This window comes from Melanotaenia boesemani, chromosome 22, assembly GCF_017639745.1.
Source record: "Melanotaenia boesemani isolate fMelBoe1 chromosome 22, fMelBoe1.pri, whole genome shotgun sequence".
Lineage (NCBI taxonomy): Eukaryota > Metazoa > Chordata > Actinopteri > Atheriniformes > Melanotaeniidae > Melanotaenia > Melanotaenia boesemani.
The window spans coordinates 13,535,989-13,555,601 of NC_055703.1; the positions used below are offsets into that span (position 1 = coordinate 13,535,989).

A 19,613-nucleotide genomic window follows, 5' to 3' on the forward strand; every position below is an offset into this window, starting at 1 on the left:
AAGTATAAATTGTATTGGAGACACAAGTATGAGGTAAGTGTGTATTAGACAGATACTGTACTTGTCCATGGATGTATGTGTGTGTACACTAACGCACCACAGATGTGGTTCAGTGACTGCACAGTAACCATATGGCAGCAGTCAGAGTTAATGAGGTTTTAGCTGAGGCAATGATGGACATAGACATTAATTCAAGAAAAAGTGTGTGTGTGTGTGTGTGTGGATTTCATGTGAAAAAGAAATGCCAAAAACTGAATAAGTTGAATAACTTAGTTTTTTCGTTTTCACTCTCATAGATTTAATTAGATAGAAAATAAATAAGCTCTGAGAGATATTAATTAACACATGCAGACACACACACACACACACACATGCACACGCACGCACACTGAACCAAAGGGTTTGCAAGTGTCGCAGCTCCGCAGGCCATCTCTGCGTCAGCGCAGCGTCCCACTTCTGCTTGTTTAAAGATCAGGCCGTATTGTTGGGAAAATGATTTTGGCGGCCAGCGAGGGCCACTCGCATTTCAAAGTCGTTAGTCAGCCACCAGAACAGGTGTAATTTCATCTTCTCCTCCTCCTTCTCCTCCATCAAGCCTCTCTCTCTCTCTCTTGCTCTCTCTCTCTCTCTCTCTCTCTCTCTCTCTCTCTTACTCTCTCTCTCACTGACCTGCCAGCCTCAATGGTAATAATAGTGCGAAGTGGGACAGAGCCCATGAAGTATGTTGTTTTCCCCCTACTTTTTGTGTTGCTCCGTCAGACTCACTCTGGGTTGGATTACAGGCTGAACCCAGTGGAGCACATGTCACTCACACATACAGTATGTTAACACAACAGAAAGAAAGAAAGAAAGAAAGAAAGAAAGAAAGAAAGAAAGAAAGAAAGAAAGACAGAAAGACAGAAAGAAAGAAAGAAAGAAAGAAAGACAGACAGAAGCATCCATCTTGTCTCACTTCCATCTAGACATGAAATATTGATGTCCATATTCCTCATTTACTTCACCTGCTTTAAATAGGGCGATGATATCATTTATAAAGTGAATTTGAGCTGCAGCACAAAGACATTGATTAATTGTTCAGGTTGGAAATGAGATCTCAGAGCAAGGACAGCAATTTTAATCAAACCATGGAGAGCTTGGTAGTCTTATAGAGCAGAAATCTCTTCCATTCTGCTGTTTTATCTTCTTTTCCTCCAAGCAGTTAGTCTTTTTGTGTGAAGTGAGCAAATATGCATTTAATTTGAATCAGTGTGTTGGCATCTGTTTTGGTTGCTCTGTGTTTAATGTGTACAAATAGACCAGGCAATAACAAATGTAATCACATCAGCCCCCTGAAGTAACTTCGACCTTCATTTTATACACTTTGGAAGCTACATTTAATGACATTTTAAAATTTTATTGCTAAATTAGAGATCTTTCTGCTAGTTTTCAGTCATGTGGCGAGATTGACATATTGCACTCCCACTTTCATCTAATTCAGATTTTTTTAACAGTCACTGCCAACATGCAACACTCCTGTTTTACCTGAATTAAAGTATGTTTTGAAAACTTTGTTGTAAAGCCGATGGCTGCTTTGGATTAGTTTTTACCAGGCAGTGTGATAACACAACATCCGAGAAGAATCTCCTGCTTAGTGTTGCTCTTTGTGCTTTGGGCTCAGGTGATGTAAAATATTTCTAACACTAACAGGTGTTTGCGTTGCTTTACTTTACCAGCATGACATTGGTTTCCTTTGAGCATGACCTGTGGTCATAGCCAATCAAGCTGAATGTCTAATCGTTCAGTTATGGTCATCAGGTAAGCGATGGGCGGTGCCAGGTGATCTGTACATCCCTGCACCGCAACAATCATTTGATTGACATGGCTGCAGAGGTTTCCTTTCATCTATCAGCTACAACCTTGTTAAAATAGGCATGTTGACATTCTGTGGTGATTAGCATAATCCTTGTTTTACAACTGTTTACAGATAAACTGGCAGAATATCAGTATTGTCGTAGTTGGAAATAGAACGAACCTCCCAGAGAGACTGAGGCTTAAATCCTTGCTGGAAACGGTTTTGGCAAAATTATTCCTTAATTTCAAGCTAATGTCTCTCAAAAGTGACACGTATTTTGGGGATTTTATCATCTGTGCATAAGTTCAGTAAAAGACTGAGATAATCTGGACAAATCTTTTTACGGAGATTATAAAGATAATGAAAAAACATGCATTAACAAGATCCAGAAACATGTTGCCTCCACTGGCCTGTGCTCACTGAGATGGACTGAGGTGAACTGGAAAAGATATTCTGTGTTCTGATTATTCAAAATCTCAAACATGTTTATTTTAAATCCTGAGTGGTGCATCCTTCAGGCTGGAGAGCAGAGACACCTTCCAGGTTGTTTTCAGTGCACAGTTAAAAAGCCAGCATTTATTATGAAAGGAGGGTTCATTCATTCGCTTGGCATGGTACCTTGTATATTTGTGAAGGCAAAATTACTCATCAACAATTTGTGCAGGTTACAAGCAACAAATGTATTTCATGTGCTTAGTGTTTCTGCTTAGTTGCAACTGTGAATCCAGTCATGAGTATGAATGACTGGTTTACTAAAGCTTAACATAAAGGCCAAATTTACTCTTTAATAGCAATTTATTTCCATGCTCGCTTTGGTTTCTTGAAACTTAAACTGAAAGTGGCTAATTCTTTCCTGCACTGCTTCATTGAAATAGGCGTGTCTCTGGTGACTAAGAAAACAGCACAGACCTCACACACAAAGTTTCGGGGAGTTGTCTGTTGATACCTGATACCCCCACTCCTCCTCTACCCTTTAAAGTACCCCGTCCCTTACTTCCTCCACCCCGCCCTTTTCCCACCACATCCATTGCACGTCATCTGGGTTACGGTCAGGCCTCCTCTCTGGCCGCCTGCCTGCCGAGGACCAGCCTGCCATCTGGGGTCCTCAGGGAGCTCTGGAAGGAGTATAGGGGAATGGCCAACAGCGGTTAGCCCCTGTAATGCTACTTTTAGCTTTCTTAAGTGTCTCACTCCACCTGTTGTCAGATTATTCTTTAGCTTTAGGAAAAAACATCTTTCTTTGAATGAGTTTTATAAGATGGTGTTGTATATAATTATTTATTTAATTTTATCAATTTAATTTAATGCTGAGAAGAAGCATGAAGCAGATTTTTAGTGGGGATTTGTGAGCATGCACACACAAACTTCTCTCACAGTCCATGTCTGGCTCTTGATCCAGTGGAGTCCCTGAGGGAAGTAACCCGTCGGTAGATTAGTGGGGAAAGCAGGGGGAGCAGCAGCAGTTGTTGACCCCCGGGAGCCTTGCAGGATTTAAATGTATGGCCACCTGAAAAATAGTGAAAGAGATGGACAAGTGGGAAAAGGGTGCAAAAAGGTTATTTTAGCCATAGCTTTTTCCTCTGGTGCGCTGGGGGAGGCCCTTATGGCAGCTGTCCTAATCTGTGTGTGTGTGAAAGCGAGAGATAGACAGACACCAAGGAAGAGGAGGAAAGGGGTCAAATTGCACCTCTCTTTCACTCATACAACCCCATAAAGACACATTTATACAAACAGACATGCAGCAGCAGTAGCTTAATAGGAACACGGCCCAACCCTGATAGCTAAGATTGCTCCGCCGTCATACATGGTTGTTGCAAAATCTGCCCAGCAACAAGAGCATGTGGACAGATCACAGAGGTGTGGAGTGTAACAGCTACCCCCTGGCATCCCACTAGTAGGCTGGCATCCCAACTGTGGCACCGAGGTGCACTTCAGTTTCAGCTCAGTGTCTGTAATTCTTGTAAGATTTATGTTTAGCTGACAGCTGAGTCTTCTCCTCAAACTCTACAAGAAATGCTCTTTCTATTTAATTATTTTTACGACAACAAAGATCAGTGAGCATACATCAAACAGCTGTTTTTAAGCCAGGTTTTGAATGAGCCATTAGAAGAACAATAAAATAACATTAGTATAGTGGTATGGAGACCTTTAGCAGGATTGAAAGGGCCTAAAATAATCTATAACAGTCTTCTTAACTCCCTACAATCCAAATATATGAACCTGTTAAAGATTTATGTATATAAAACATTAAAAAAATGTGATGCAATTTTATTAAAAAAAAAACATATTGTAACTCCCCTATTCTGTAGTAATTAAGATATTTACATTTAAAACTTTTGTGAAATTGAGCAAAATATTAGCTCCTGCTCCATACACAGAAGGTGCCGCTAATAGCTGGGTCATTTATTACTAATCATTTCCTCTTCTTCTCATTCATGTCACCTCACTGTTGCTCCAATTTAAATGAAAAAAAAATAGCCCAGAATAAAAGATATTTCCAAAAAAGAGATCTTTTAAACTTTGCTTAAATTTTTGGAACCTGGACAAAGTCAGCACAAGGGATCCTATTGTAGATAAAAGACCTACTTTCATATGGAAAAAGAACTGAAACAGCCTCTTTGTTTTGACATTACTTTTATTTAAGATGCGTGAAACAACCAAAACATCTGTCTTTCACCAAAACCCATTTAGCTCAGGTAATTTATAATGCACATATGAGAGCTGAGTGAGAGTCTGGCCAGCCAGAGAAAGACGGCGAGGTGTGAGGTCATCGGGTCACAGACGGCCCGCAAGCCAGTTGCAGCCTGACAGAGTCAAACCTCCAAAACAGACTGGAGAATCCATCTAGAAACCCAGAGCAAGCAGCGTGGGCTTTCTAGAGGAACACACCAGACAGGAAACCGCATGATATGTGTGTTTGAGCGTCTACTGTGTGTGCCTGTGTGAGAGGCCCGCATGTAGGTGTTTCTCTGTTATACACATAGACTTTCTGTGGTGTGGGATGGCTGAGGTCATCTGAGTGGAGACTGTTTCACTGTGGTCATGCTTGTTTAATGGAAGTCAATCAGGATGCCGTCTTTTAAAGCCAGGATTCCTCACTTTATTGATTACTTAGAGTTTTCAGAGAAAAACACATTATTGCCAGATGTTGCATTACATTCTCCCAGCAATATGATTCTTGAAGATACCAGAGTTTGACTCATTCCATTTGCCCAGTGAAGACAAACAGTAAAGTATTTAATGTAAGAGCATTAAATGAACTGATTTTTTTTTTATCAAATTAGCAAAACATTTTCATCTTTAATCTCAGCAACTTCCAGATAGAGTATTTGAGAAAAGACCCACCTCTTGTTTAGCCCAGTCTCTTTAAAAAAATTGAAAAGTAAACTCATGTGCCATTGCTTACAAAAAGAAGCATATTTCCTCATTTTGCTGAGAAGGAAATGAAATTGCAACAATTGTGCTTTAGTTATGTAGGAGCCTGCCTGCCGCGAGAACTTCCTCTGCTGCTCTGCTGGGAGATTGGATTTCTTACTCTGCAGCACAGAATCAGAGAGGTAGCCGAGGCCAGATGGGGTGTGACCTGGGTCTCTGTGCTGATTTAAGTGTTGCAGCAGCTAATGCTTATTTCCATTTCAGTAGATTTATTTGCTTCCTTTTGTTAAAGGTTATTCTTTTAGCATTTATCCATCTTTTACAGTTATCATCTGTGTGGTTGTGTCAGATTTAACTGATTCATGGTTTTGTTGTGGTGGCAGTTTAAAACCAAAAGATTTTATGTGTTATATAAATAGATTTGAGAAAGTGGAGCCATAAAAGCTTAAAATGTACATAACTTTTCTGTGAACGTATGTGCAATCTGTCAAGTTCAACATGGTGCTGCATCTCACAGGTGGTGTGCACACACAATGGCGTTTATAGCTTTTGGCCTTGTTGATCAAAATTTCTTCTAGTAGATAAACATTTTTCAAATCGCATCCAGTTAAAGATGAAATGTCCATTACATCCCTTTAAGCAGGATCAGAGTATAATGTTTTCATGTTGAATTGCTTAAAAGAGGGAAACTAGAATAAAAACCCCAAGTAATTTAAACTCAGATGATTTCAACCTATTCTAATTTCTAAGACATAAAATGTTGCACGTTATTCTTTGACCATGATGCACCAGCAGCAGAAATTTTAGATGCAGTCTCTGTAAATGACCAGGTCCTTGAGAGGAGACCTGGAGGGAGGTGGGGGCTAAAAATCCTAACTGAATAATTGCAACAACATTTCCTAGTTAGGTTTAGGCACCAAAATGTATTGGTTCTGACTGTGTGCAGTGTTTAACACCATGCTGTTTGGTCATCAGGTTAGCTTTAACATAACCTAACTATTCACTGAATGTTTGTGTCTAAACTACAGTGCCTGTGCTGTTTTATTTATTGATCGATTGATTCAGTATTTCCAACTCAAGCAGATTTGTCCATCTGAACTTGCGTGGACTTGATCTATCCAGCATTTTTTGCTCTCCAAAGTGTCCTTCATTCTTTTTGTCCGTTTATGTGTCCCACCTTTCCTTTTCCCCGCCGGCCTCCCCGCCTCTTCGTCTCTCACTGTGTCTCTCTGGCTAGAGTGATGATTCAGGCCCTATTGTGAAGTCAGGAATCCGATACAGAGCCAGCCCAAGAGCGAGGGAGGGGAGGTGGTGGTGAAGTGGATGAGAAACAGGAGGGATTATGGGTGTTCTCATTGCTGTATCTGTGCTGTCTGGGGCCTGAGGTGCTTTGGCACCCTACCTGTCCTCTGGTTTACCTGCTGTTCTCATTCTCTATTTTGGCTTGTTGTCTGTCTTTCCATCTTTGTCCTTTCCTTTATCTTTGTCTGTCTCACACCCCCAACGTCTTCACTGTCCCCTTTTTTGAACTGCCTGCTCATTCATTTTCTTTTCACACTTACTGTTCATCCTCTTTTCCCCTCGATCAGATCAGCCTTCCCTCTTCACAGACATATGGTTTTGTGAGTGATTTTATTAGGAAGATGATATGAAGTGTTTCAAGGCCTGGTATGACAGAACAGCTTGTGACTTTTGAGTCATTAAACTCCTGTTCCCACTCTGCGGTGTACAGGGCAGCAGTAACTTCTAATAATCTGCTGTATATTGAATCTAAGAGCAGATGGTGTGTGAGTGAGACCATACCTCTCATTGCTGAATGTCTCCCCTTTTATCTTTTTTTAAGGACATCTACCTTATGTTGTACCTCTCACATGCATACCCACTGTGATGTCATGAGCAGCATTATTTAACAGGCTGCTGGGAGCCCATTCATCATTTAATTAAAAGCGTCTGAAAGGGATCTGAGGCCTAATGAGATTAGCTTTAATTATTGATGCTGCTGCCACAGCACACACGTCCTGACAAACACACTCTCCAGCTATGACCACTGTGGATATTCCAGCTCTTATAGAATTAGATTCCGAGTTTCAACACAATTATTTGCACTTTTTTTGTTTAATACTTCACTGGTGTTTTACCTGATGTTTTTCCATTCAAGCCCAAAACTTGCTGACTTTGCTTTACTGGGTTGGTAGAGTCATAGGAAAACCTGTGGTTCAAGTTGCAGGCAGGGGGTGAGGTAGGTGCAGTCACTTTGGAGGGGTTGTTTCTTCAGGACTCTCACAGCAGCAAAGACATGTTCATACTGCTTTAGTCCACACACTTTACTCTTTACTTCATCAAGTTCATACAAATGACTGGATTTATTTTGCAAAATTTACCCTCTTAAAATCCTTTTCTGCACTTTTTATTGGGCAGTAAAGAAAATCCTCTCAAGAGCCCACAACTTCTTGGCTCATAATCAGAGGAAATGCATCATTTCACAAAAGTTAGAAACACATGAGACTTGCAAAGTAGAATTTTGTCCTCATTCCACAGTTCCAAATATTTTACCAGTGCATTTCTCCATCCAGATCACTGGTTTTTATGGGCATTTGCCACACAGCCAAGCCATAAATGGACTTACATGCTTTACACATTCTGCAAATATTTGTAAAATATATTGTACAGTACTTAAGATGCGTGTTAAAAAGCTTTGTTGTAGCAATGTTAAACAAAGCTAGCTTAAATGTTATTTAGGTTTTGTCATAATGGTTTTTTTTTTAGTTGGGACTTTTGTGTTTATAGTTTAGTCAGTTTTTGTTTACCTTCAAGTTAGAAATGTTAGGCCATATGGCACAATTTATGTGTTTTTTTTAGTATCAGCAAAATACTACATTGAAAAAATTAATGCAGCATATAGTTCTCAGAAATGAAGCTAATTAGAGGTTGTTTATTTATTTATTTTATTTATTTTATTTTATTTCTTTTGTAAATGGCCAACATGGGATAACTTATGGTTGCAAAAAAAAGTCAGAGGGCAGTTGCACAAAAAAACCTTAAATTAAGATTTTCCTTACAGTACGAGTTAGTATTCTTTAACAGCTGCAAAAAAACACCCCTAAGTATTGGCCATGAGAGTCCTTAAAAAGATTTTTGATATTTGATCCTGTTCATTCTTTGCATTGACTTTTATACTCAAGGATTTCCTTAAAATTAGTTTAATTGTTGCACAAAACACCTTTCAACCAACCTAAATACATCAAGATTGGGGTTTGGGGTTAAATACTGTCTTCAACTAAATTTTACCCACAACATGGCAGTTTATAGCAATAAATGAATGAAATGAAAGCTGCTTAAAATGAGTGTTTTCATGCTGTGAAGCTTTTGGACAAACTTCATGATGAGCAGTTGATTTTTCATTATAGATTTGAAATACAACTGTTTACAGTTTGATCTTTACTTTTTGCAGCTGTGCTCTAACAGCTACTCCCTGGTCCATCAGCAGTCTATGGTTTTAGGCTGTAAGCTCTTTCCACTCAGTTACTGGCAAGAAAAGTTATGTCCACAAGCCGTATGGCAGTCTCAGTCAACTTTGCCTGCCTGCAGAAACTGTTGCAAGAGTAGATATTGCCACATTTGTTTTGACAAGGATGTTCGTGGTTAGTGGCAGGACATACATCAGGAGGTGCTCATGCAACATGAATGTACAGGAAGATCAACATGAAATCAGCAGACAGTAAGTCTGTAATAACACCTTTTCTGTAGCATCATCTGTGTTTTGCTTGTTCATGAGGATAAAAGGTAAAGGAAAGGTTATGCCAAGTTAGAAAATAAACAGTTTCCAAGGAAACTGTAGATGTTTATGAAACCTTTCACAATATCTTGACAAATTCTTCAAAATATTCTGTGCGACACCCTGAAATGGTTCCCTCATTAACGGAGAGATAAAGTTTAAGTGTCATATATTAAGACAACACTTGTGAAAATTTTATTTATTTATTTATTTTTTATTCTCACTGTACCTCAGCAAACATTTTCAAAATACATTTATTATCTGAGTCACTAGTTACATGTCTTGCCCAAGACTGACTGATGTTCACTTTGTAAATTATTGTCCCATTTACTGTCAAATAGACACTAAGAGACACAGTTTCTGACCATGTGGAAATTGTGTCTGCATAAAATGTATATTGAGTTCCATGATGCTAAGACAGTCTCTGTCACTGATTAGAGTGATGGCCAGAATGTGGTGTGTCTGTGTGTGTGTCAGCCTGGTCAGCCATGGACTGGTTTAGGTTTCCCCCAGTTGTTTTTTTAATCACCCTCATCAGATTAGCTGAGCAGGGGCAGTCAAGGCCAAACGCACAATTAACAGTGCAGAACTAGTGCATACTCACACACACACACAACACACACCCGAACACACATCCATCAGTGACTTTTCATTTGTCTCCATTGAGTAAAGCTGCATTAAATTGTGTCTGTGATCCCCTCACTCCCTGAGACAATGAGGAGCCAATTCAAACAGCCGATATGAAGACCACCACTGCAGCGAGTGGGATGAGAAGATGCCTGTTCTGCTCTACTGCCCCCAACCCTCCTACCAGAAACATTAATATTACTGCAAGTTAACTGAATAAAAATAATATTTGGGGTGACTTAGTAATGAGCACTGACTATCTTTGTAGTTTTGTGGGATCATAAATAAAGAGATGCTGATTTATAATTGGATAAAAACAAAAAAACATACAAAAAATCCAATTGTAATAAAAAACATGTAAGATCATTGAGTAAGCTCAATATTAAACTAGCAAAAGATAAGTTGGATAATGCCACACTATATGCCAAGGATCTCAAACTCCAGTCTTTGAGGGCCACTGTCCTGCAGGTTTTAAATGTTCCCCTGTTTCAACATACCTGAAACAACTTATTGGGTCATCATGTTGAACTTGACAACAAACTGTTTGATCAATTTCAGTAGAACCATGTAAGTTAGAGCAGCATACCATTTAAAACCAGCAGGACAGTCGCCCTCGAGGACTGAAGTTTGAGATCCCTGTTATATGCAATGTCATCTTGTCCCTTTGTTTTCACAGCTGACGCAGTCTTGGAGTTCACAATGAGTGTACTGTTATCTAGCTGGTAAAAATAGAATCAAAACAAGGGGACAATGATTCAGAAAGACAAAAAGGCTTTTCCTTTTGTCTGTTTCCCAAAGTTACTGCTTGTTGTAGGAGCAACTGATAACAGTAAATTGCAGTAAAGACATTGTGTCCAAGTTTATGTTTAATATAATTATATATAAACTACAGTTTATATAGTGCTCTGGGAGTATGGAGTACTGGACCCCCTCTGTACCGTCTGTCCAGTCCCTGTACGACCGGTGCCAGAGGTTTGTCCACATTACTAGCAGTAAGTTGGATTAGTTTCCTGTGCGGATTGGACGGCAACAGGGCTGCCCTTTGTGACTGATCCTGTTCATAACTTTTATGGACAGAAGGGGATCTGGTTTGACCTCAGGATTGGGTCTCTGCTCTTTGCCAGTGATGTAATTCTGTTAGCTTCATCAGGCCGAGATCTCCAGCTCTCACTGGAGAAACTCGCAGTTCAGTGTAAAGCCACTGGGATGAGAATCAGCACCTCTAAATCCGAGACCATGGTCCTCAGCCAGAAAAGGGTGGAGTGTCCTCTCTGGGTTGTGATTGAGGTCCTATCCCAAGTGGGGGAGTTCAAGTATCTCGGCGTCTGGTTCACAAGTGAGGGAAGGCTGGTGTGGAAGATTGACACACAGATCGGTGCAGCATCTGCAGTGATGCAGACTCTGCATCGGCCTGTTGTGGCAAAGAAGGAGCTGAACCAATCTCTCAATCTACCGTTTGATCTATGTGGCTCGGCTATGTGGTCTGGATGCCTCCTGGACGTCTTCCTGGTGAGGTTTTCCAGGCACGTCCCACCGGGAGGAGAGCCTGGGGAAGACCCGGGACACGCTGAAGGGACTATGTCTCTCGGCTGGCCTGGGAACGCCTCGGGATCCCCTTGGATGAGCTGGAAGTAGTGGCCAGGGAGAGGGAAGTCTGGGCTTCTCTGCTTAGGTAGATGCCCCATCGACTCGACCCTGGATAAGTTGCAAGAAGATGGATGGATGGATGGATGGATGGATGGATGGATGGATGGATGGATGGATGGATGGATGGATGGATGGTGAAACATGCAAAAACTCTGTACACAGGCTTTTAGAAAAGGTTTAACTTGATTCCATTAAGAATAGATAGATTTTGATTCATCTCACATGGTTTGTTGAAGATGCCTCAGCTTTGCAGCTTTAAATAGGAGACAAAGTTTTATTTTACGTAGATAAAGTACGTGACTTAATTCCTGTTTCTGACTGCAGTTCTTGACAAAACTCTGACAGGTACTGAGAGGTTCACCTTGCCAGAAAGGCACAGAAAGAGAGATGTTTTCGGAGAGTGCCTATTTCACCTGAACACCTCCTCCTCCTTTTCCCTGCTCCACAGACTCACCCTGTTCTTTCCTTTCACTCCCTGGCTTCTTTTTTTCTTTTATAGCTTCCTACTACACCTGAAAAAGGGGGCATTTTTGGAGGTATAAAGAGAGGGATAGATTTACACCTCCCAGGCTCGGGGAATTGGGGGGAGATAGAGGAGGGAGGGTTAGAGGGAGGAGGCTCGGGACAATGTATTTTACATGAAAGGAAGGGGATAGAGTTACCACGCCGATAACCCCTCATACAAATGGGGACAGCACAGAGCTTTGAGCAGGGGACAGGTAAAAGAGTGAGACTGTGTGTGTGTGTGTGTGTGTGTGTGTGTGTGTGTGTGTGTGTGTGTGTGTGTGTGTGTGTGTGTGTGTGTGTGTGTGTGTGTGTGTGAGTAACATCCTTCAGGAGTATGTGTTTTGGTCAGTTCAACAGCCAGTGTCAGACACAGGGATGATTGGATCATCACTTTGCACAGGTGTATGCTTATGCCATGTTTTTGCATGTGTGCAAGACTATTAATTCTATTAGTTGCATATTCAGAAGTCTGCACAGCAAAATTGTATCTATTTTTTTGTAGATGTCAGTGAAATAAAAATTGTTTGTAGAAATTATACTAGAGATGTGTGCCCTGATATCACAGTTTTATTTGTGGAATAATGTTTTGAGACACTAGTTTGACCACTTTGTGTTTTTGCACCTATGTGTGACCATTTTTAGACAAAAAAGAAGAGTGAACTTGTCAAGGCTAGTGCTAGCTGGCTAGCAGACTAGCTTGGTTTGAAAGGTAATTCACTTTCTATGTCAAAAATCACTGGCCTCACTTTTGAAACCAAGAGGTTACAGTATATCCAGTGTATAGTTTCAGTGACAAAATACTGCATATAGCTTAGCTCAATGACAAAAACAATGACTCAGCAGCTGATGCAAAAGTTTAAAGTTTGTTTAAAAATGTAAATAAATAGAATAATACAAGAATTAATGAGGTTTACGTATGTTTGCGTGCAAGTAATATTTAATTGGAGCAGAGGCAGTTTCTTATTTATTGCACAGGTATTTGAATTACTGGCTCAGTGATCTTATCTAAAGAAGAAAACACTTTTCCCAAAATGTCAAACGTCTCCTTTTAGTAGAAAAAAAAAAAAAAGCTCATTCAAATTTCGGTTATAAATGTAATTGTGCGTTTGAATTTGTGCAATCAAAAGATATATCTCAACTGTTTAATAAAAAAAATCTTTCAAAAGTAATTTAATAAAAGAGATGTGAAGGAGGATAGTCCATCTCCATCATTCTTGTTGCATGAGGGAAGATAAACCGCTGTTGTTCCATTTAAAGTAGAGTATGGCTACTCTCAAGGGAGCATTTAAAAAGAGTGTGGCACCTCACTCCTGCCAGACTCCTTTAAAACACACCTAAAATCAACAAAAATCCCATGCCTGTTACTTAGTTGCACCAGTATGCTCCCCTTCTCCATTGCTCATTTCACTGTGACCACAAATGTTCAGTTTTTTTTTTTTTTTTTTTTCTTTGCTTTAATTTTTTTTTCAGCTGTGTATTTCATCAGGCATGTTTGGGGACACCTCCTCAGCTCCCTTCTCCACTTGCTGTGAAAATATTTCATCGGGGATGTTTTTGGACGACCCCCTCCTGATGGGGTCTTGCCTGGCTAATAATAAAGTGCTTGAGTTGTCAAGCACTTCGGCAGCACCCTAATCTGTTCTGACAGCTAGTCCTCCTCATAGACTAAAACGTACAGCACACACACATGCACACACAAATGCATGCCAGCATCCACGAATAACACACTCTGAACAGACATTTGCCCTGATGCATGCGCACAGGTCCACAGACAGTCTATCAATCAAGGTGTTTATTGGGGTTGGGGATGAATGCTGTGGGATAGAGCCGAATGTTGTCTCCGTGGTGACCAAGCTAAAGGTGGCTGGTGCTTAGCTGGAGACAGTGGCCCTGTTCCAAATTAGTCTCTAGGCTTGTGTACATTTCGTGCCCCTTCTCAGCTATTTTCTGTCGAAGTGCACGTACAGTAACTTTAAAACTGGTGTGTATGTCGTTAAAGGATCAGTTGACCCAAGTTAAAAATCTCAGTCAATTATAGCAGTATCTAGGAGTAATGCAATTCCACAGTACAAATTAATAATACTATAATTACTGCATTAAAATAAACATGTTGGTTTTAGGTGTATTTTAATATACAGCATTGTCATGTAAAAGAGAGACATATAATTCTTCATCTTTACTCATATTTTCTTGTGATTTCTACCATAAAAACTAAGTGATGTTACCACAGCATGTTTGAGCCAAAAAGCCAAATTCTACAGAAGTCAGATTTTTCTTTTTTTTTCTTTCTCTTTTTTTTTGTTATAGGTTTTATACAGCTTTAAAGAAATACAGCTGAGTTACAGGTGCTTATCAATTAGTTGTCTGTGTAAAATGCAAAAACACTCTTTTGTAGTATAAATCTCTAAGCATCAATGGTGCAAAGAACAAAGTTATATTAAAGTAGTGCTTCATATGGAGCCAACAGTGGTGGCTATTAGCTCAGTCTCACAACAAAACATATACGGTAAAAGTTTGTCGACATGTACAAGTTGTAGTGTAGTGTCATAACTGAGGGATGAAAATTTTGAGATTGCGACATGTGTTATTTTTTGGCAGGGATCTCAAATTCCCGTCCTCTATAGCCACTGTTTTTGTTTTTTTCAAGATGTTTTTCTGCTTTAATAGACCTGGCTCAAATTAACGGGTCATTGTGTAAAACTTGACAACAAGTTTTCATTTGAATTGGGTGTGTTGGAGCAGGGAAGCACCTAAAACCTGCATGACAGTGACCCTCAAGGCCCAAAGTTTCCCTGGTGTAGAGAGCGTGAACACGACATCACCATGACAACAATAGATGAATATTAAAAGAACTTATCATGAAAATGTAGAACTCCTCAGCACGTATTTAGTAACATGTAAGCCCAATAAATGTATTTTTGGCCAAAAGTGAGAGCAAAGTAAGTTAAAGGATTGATGAAGATGCTGTTGGATGGGTCTCAATCCTGTCATTTATAGTTCGAGAGGCACCGATTCACTGCCATGCTTTTTTGTGTGATTAACCAATATAACTATTATACATTCTGCCATGATGTCAGGTAGTAGTATTCAGTATTGGTTCTCTACCTTGTCCCCATGTCTACAGAGATTTCAATTTCTTAATGATTCTATGTACATAATTATGTAGTTCTTTACAAATTTACATTAAAAAATTATTCTTGTTGAACTACTTGCCCACTCTATTTTTTTGGGGTTTTTTGTGGAGTGGTAAAATCTTTCTCATTATTGCATCTTAGAGACTGTTCCTCTTTGGGAGGCTATTTCCATACCCAGTTATTCTATTGTAAATAAAGATTATTAGTTGTAACATGCACCTACTAATACCTTTTGTTTGTTTATTGTGTTTTCTTTATTGAAATAGTTTTAATATGTTGTTTAGTGAGAAATCTGTATTTTAACTGTAGTTTATCTCATTTACCAGCCGTTTCTAATAGAGACAGAAATCTAAGATGCAGATTTCTTTATAACTATAATAAAACCAACTATGTGTGCTGTAGATGACCAAGAAAATACATAATGTAATATGGTTGAACAGAGGTCAACAGAGTTGTGAAAAAGAGTAAAAAAAAAAAAGAAAAAATCTCAACATTCTTGCTAGGAGACGTGCATGACTACATCATCATCTGCTAGTGTGTGGTTTTCTCTTGGTGTGTACCTTACTTGATAACACCTTGATGACCAAAGCGAAAGAGTGCCATCTTCAGACCAAAGCAGCTGGGATATTTGGTGTGTATGCAACTATTTGGTACTACACTCCCATCCATCCATCCATCTATCCATCCAACTTAGCTATATATCACATGGGAAACATATGTGCAGCCATGTGGTTCCAATTAACACAGATTGAAAGTGTGTGCTCAGGTGTACATAAGAGCCCCTGTGCAGTGTGTTTGAGATGGGGGAGGGCGTGAGTGTGTGTGGAGGGGGTGTTAGTGTGAAGTTTATGGTCTAGCTTGTACTTTCTACTGCACAGGACGACACTGACCTGCATCAACACTATGTCTCAATTGTCTCCATTATGTTTTCACTTTTAATTTACTTGGAGATTTATGCTTAAATGTGTTGTTGTTAGGAAAGGACATTTAGGTAAAATAGATCTTTGACATTTCTGAAGTTCTTTGACTTTAAATTCAAGCATGACTGAGTCCGTAATGAGTGACAGCTGAGAAATTGAGGAGGAGGAGAAGAGAAAAAGAGGGGGAGGAGGCAGAGGAGGAGGGAAACAAGACGAGCGAAATGTTCCCTATTACTGGAGTCAGGGACGGCAGGAGCTGAACATGGATTGACTTTAAAGGCAGAGTGGAAGAGAAAACGAATTTACATGCGAGATTTCATTTTTTGTAGCCTCTGTCTGTTTGTGCAAAGCCAAAGAGAGAAGCTCAAAGAGGAAGACAAAACAGAATGTACTTTCTACTTCAGTGCAGAAACAAGAAAAGCCTGCGACACCTGGAGTAGAAAGTGAGAGACAGGTAGACTGAGAAGAGTGGCATTTGAGGAGCGTGTGTGTGTTTCTGTTCGTGAGGGAGAGCAGTACGTCTGTGACTGAAGAGGAGTTGGTGAATTGTGGCGCTCTGTAATGCTTTGTGGAAATATCGGACTGTTAACTGACCTGATTAGACTTTGAGGTAAGAACATCTCTCCAAATCTGTGAGAAAATGTATTTCATGCGCTAACTTAAAGCAAGCACTGTAGCCTTAATTATTGTTTATATAACACTGTATGTAAAAGATAAGAAGTTCAAAGTAATAAAATGGTTAGGTTACAGTGACAGCGCTGTTGGGTTGAAATGGGTTCCAGTTAATTTGCATTAAAACAAATTTTTACAGCTTAACATTTAATCAAAGAATATATTTTTAATTGTGCTTAAAACAGTTTTGTTTTTGATAGTAATTCAAAATCATCATCAGATTTTCTTATATATTTCACTTTTTTGAGAATTATTAAAAGAAAAGAGTCGATCTCCATTTGTTTTTTGTATGGCTTGTGTCTACAGTGGGAAAAAAAAATTGGGATCTAATTAGTGACACACCAAACTTATATGAATTGCTGCTTTTTTTTTTTTTTTTTTTTTGTAAATTTAATTAAAAAAATATTTTAACATCAAAGCCTAAGAATTTATTTTACTGATAATTTTTCTTTAAAAAGAAAAAAAAGAAAAAAAAGCTAGCACTTACCAGTTGTGTATGTGTGTGCAATCCAATGCAAAGGTATTGTATGTCCTCTTGCAGATGGGGTGGGTTATTGCAAGAAGAAAAAAAAGCAGCACCATTCTTCTTTTTCCTTCTTTTCTCCTCCTGCGTAAGGAGTCTACAGTTTCTCACAGAACATACCTTGAGCCTTGTTCTTTCTTTCTTTTCTTTTTTTTTAAAAAAAACAAAAAACAAAACCTACAAGTAACTAAAAAAGAAAAAAAATGTTTGTGGGGTTGTGTTTAAATTATGCCTAATGTTAAGATTACCACCTTTAGTAAGTATGACAATGCAAACTTAGCACTGTATAATTCTGTCAAATAAACTTTTATTACCTTTTAGTACCTGTGATACTGGTGTGTTTCCCTTGGGGAGTCTTTGTGCCGGCCAGGTAGTGTTCAAGACCGGTCACCCGGCCACCCAGGTCAAAGGTTACTTATTTAAGCAGCTCAGGTGACACAAATGGTTTATTCAGACGTTGCCACCTAAGAGTCTGCTCAGAGGTGCTTTGTTTCATTAGAGAAAAAGTTTGATGCGTTTTACTGCAAGCTGCACAAAGAGGAAGAATTGGACTGAATGTCTGGATCCATGGCTTAGGGTGTATTTATATCTACCTTTATCACTGCTTTGTAGATTTGTATCACAGCAGTTTCATCTTTGACTCCTATAATTAAGTCAGTTTAAATAACTTCAGTGCTGACTAACAAACTAAAATAATAATAAAAAGCAAAATAATCAAGTTAGTGAAACGGACAAATTAAATAGATGTGTGCAATTGTGTCTGGATATGAAGTAAGTCTGATAGAGAAAGATAAAAGGCTTTGCATGTTGAGGGAGAGTTGAGAGACTCCGACACCGAGGAGAAACCGTGCGTGGATGAAGCCCAATGATAAAAGCTTTTCAGGATCAAAGCCTGTGTGTGCTTGTGTTTTTGGAGATCGTGTTGAGACAGAAGCCAAGCCAAGCTAATGTATTACCATGTGTGTGTGTGTATGTGCGTGTATATGTCTCTATGTATGTATGTCGAGACCCTGCATGTGTGTTACATGTGGATTGCAGTTTCTCACGGCCATACCGTTGATGCCGTGACTGACAGCCTTGTTAAATTTCAGTAAAGCATGAAACGTGACATGAAAGTAGCTTGTGTGTGCGTGTGTCACTATAGTGTATGTGTGCCAGTGTGTAAAGTGATCCATACGAGGATACCAGCTGACCTTTGAACTATGTCTTAAACAGCTAAGTGCTGCTTCTTATTTGCTCTCAGCAGGATCCTCTAATCATAACCATAACACCAAAACTGCATCTATACACACACACACACACACACACAAACACAGACATAGAAATGCTTTTCTGCATACCTGAGTTTAGTGTCAGCCTAGTCAAGCAATTTCTGTGTATACTTAACTATGATTGCGATAATGTGCAAATGGCTTGAATATATGCTGTCTGGGTGAATTTGGCTATGTGTGACTTGTATGTGCATTTCCATACATAGGTGTGTGTGTTTGGCACCCTGCGCGTGCCCTATACCTCGGCAGTGTGTTGACACAGTGATTATAGGGCAGCTGGTACACATTGGCCCTCACTCTGCCCTGCATTTACTGTTCTAATTAGTTCCTGTTCCAAATAAGAGGGAAGAATTTTAATAGAGAACCACTGGTCTGCCGTCTCTCCCTGCATACCCTTACACACAGCAACACACACACATCCAGCCTGTGGGGAGTGTGCACTGCAGTAGAAAGGCTCTGAGGTTGAAGTTTGTTTTTTTTTCTGTTTTGGAAGTTAAAAAGTTCCACTGGAATGATTGACATAACCAAATGTCTTGCTGACCTCCCAAAGTCAAGGCTGAGTTTAGCTTCTGCGGCGCCGTGTTTAACAGTGAAGAGTGAGCTCTCCGCTGTGACCTAACATGACCCCGCTGGGACCTTTCAGCTCTTTAAGGGTTGAGAACAGGGATGGTGCTCAGGATGGAGAGGGGTCATGAGAGTACAAGCGAAAGTTAATATCTGTCACTTTGACACCAGTTAGCACGTCTGTCACAGTGGCGGCTACAGCTACAGATTCAGATTGAGATTTATCATAAGTTTTGTATTAAATTCTAAACATCAGAAAATTCAGGTTCATTGCAAATTTGAGATTTATTTTGGTTAAATAAAAATTACAGATTGTTTTTTCACTTCTTAGAAGTGTTTAGGGCCAAAATTTATGTTGTTGTTAGTCACAACAGTTTGTGATACTAATATAATGTGTGTGACTCATTAACACCAGTTTATGGGGTTAATTTATGACACACTTAACACTGTTTTTTGTGTGTAATGTGAAGTGTGTGTTACGTAACTGACTCTCCTACATGGTTTCTTTGCAGGTAAAAAAATCACACAGTGAATCTCATGTTCCAGACCCCTCGGAGGCCAGGTATGATCATGTGTCTGTTTGAACAGTTTAGATGGTTTTTCAGAAGTCTGTCTATGTGCATTTGCATGTATCTGAGTGTGTGTGCGTGCAGTAATGTGTGTCCTGGTTCTCTGATCATGGCGCAGAAAGGTGAGGTTTCACTGCAGTTGGGAGCTTTAATGAGGTCATCAATATTTCCCCAAGACCTTTGTGTCAAAAACTGCAT

General features: G+C 39.6%; 1 protein-coding gene across 5 annotated transcripts in view; it reads left to right on the forward strand.

The window, feature by feature from the left end:
* eya4 (EYA transcriptional coactivator and phosphatase 4) overlaps nt 1–19,613 on the forward strand; it is a 45,412-nt gene that overhangs the window by 4,000 nt on the left and 21,799 nt on the right. For 4 of the 5 annotated variants that reach the window (XR_006009122.1, XM_041975983.1, XM_041975982.1 and 1 more), the window contains exon 3: nt 19,359–19,408. Coding sequence is in view for 3 of the 5 variants with exons in the window: in XM_041975983.1 (XP_041831917.1) it covers nt 19,359–19,408 (50 nt within the window). In the remaining 2 variants the exon portion in view is untranslated. Of the gene's footprint in view, nt 1–16,038; nt 16,427–19,358; nt 19,409–19,613 lie in introns of those variants that run through there. The other variant, XM_041975985.1, reaches the window with a different exon arrangement.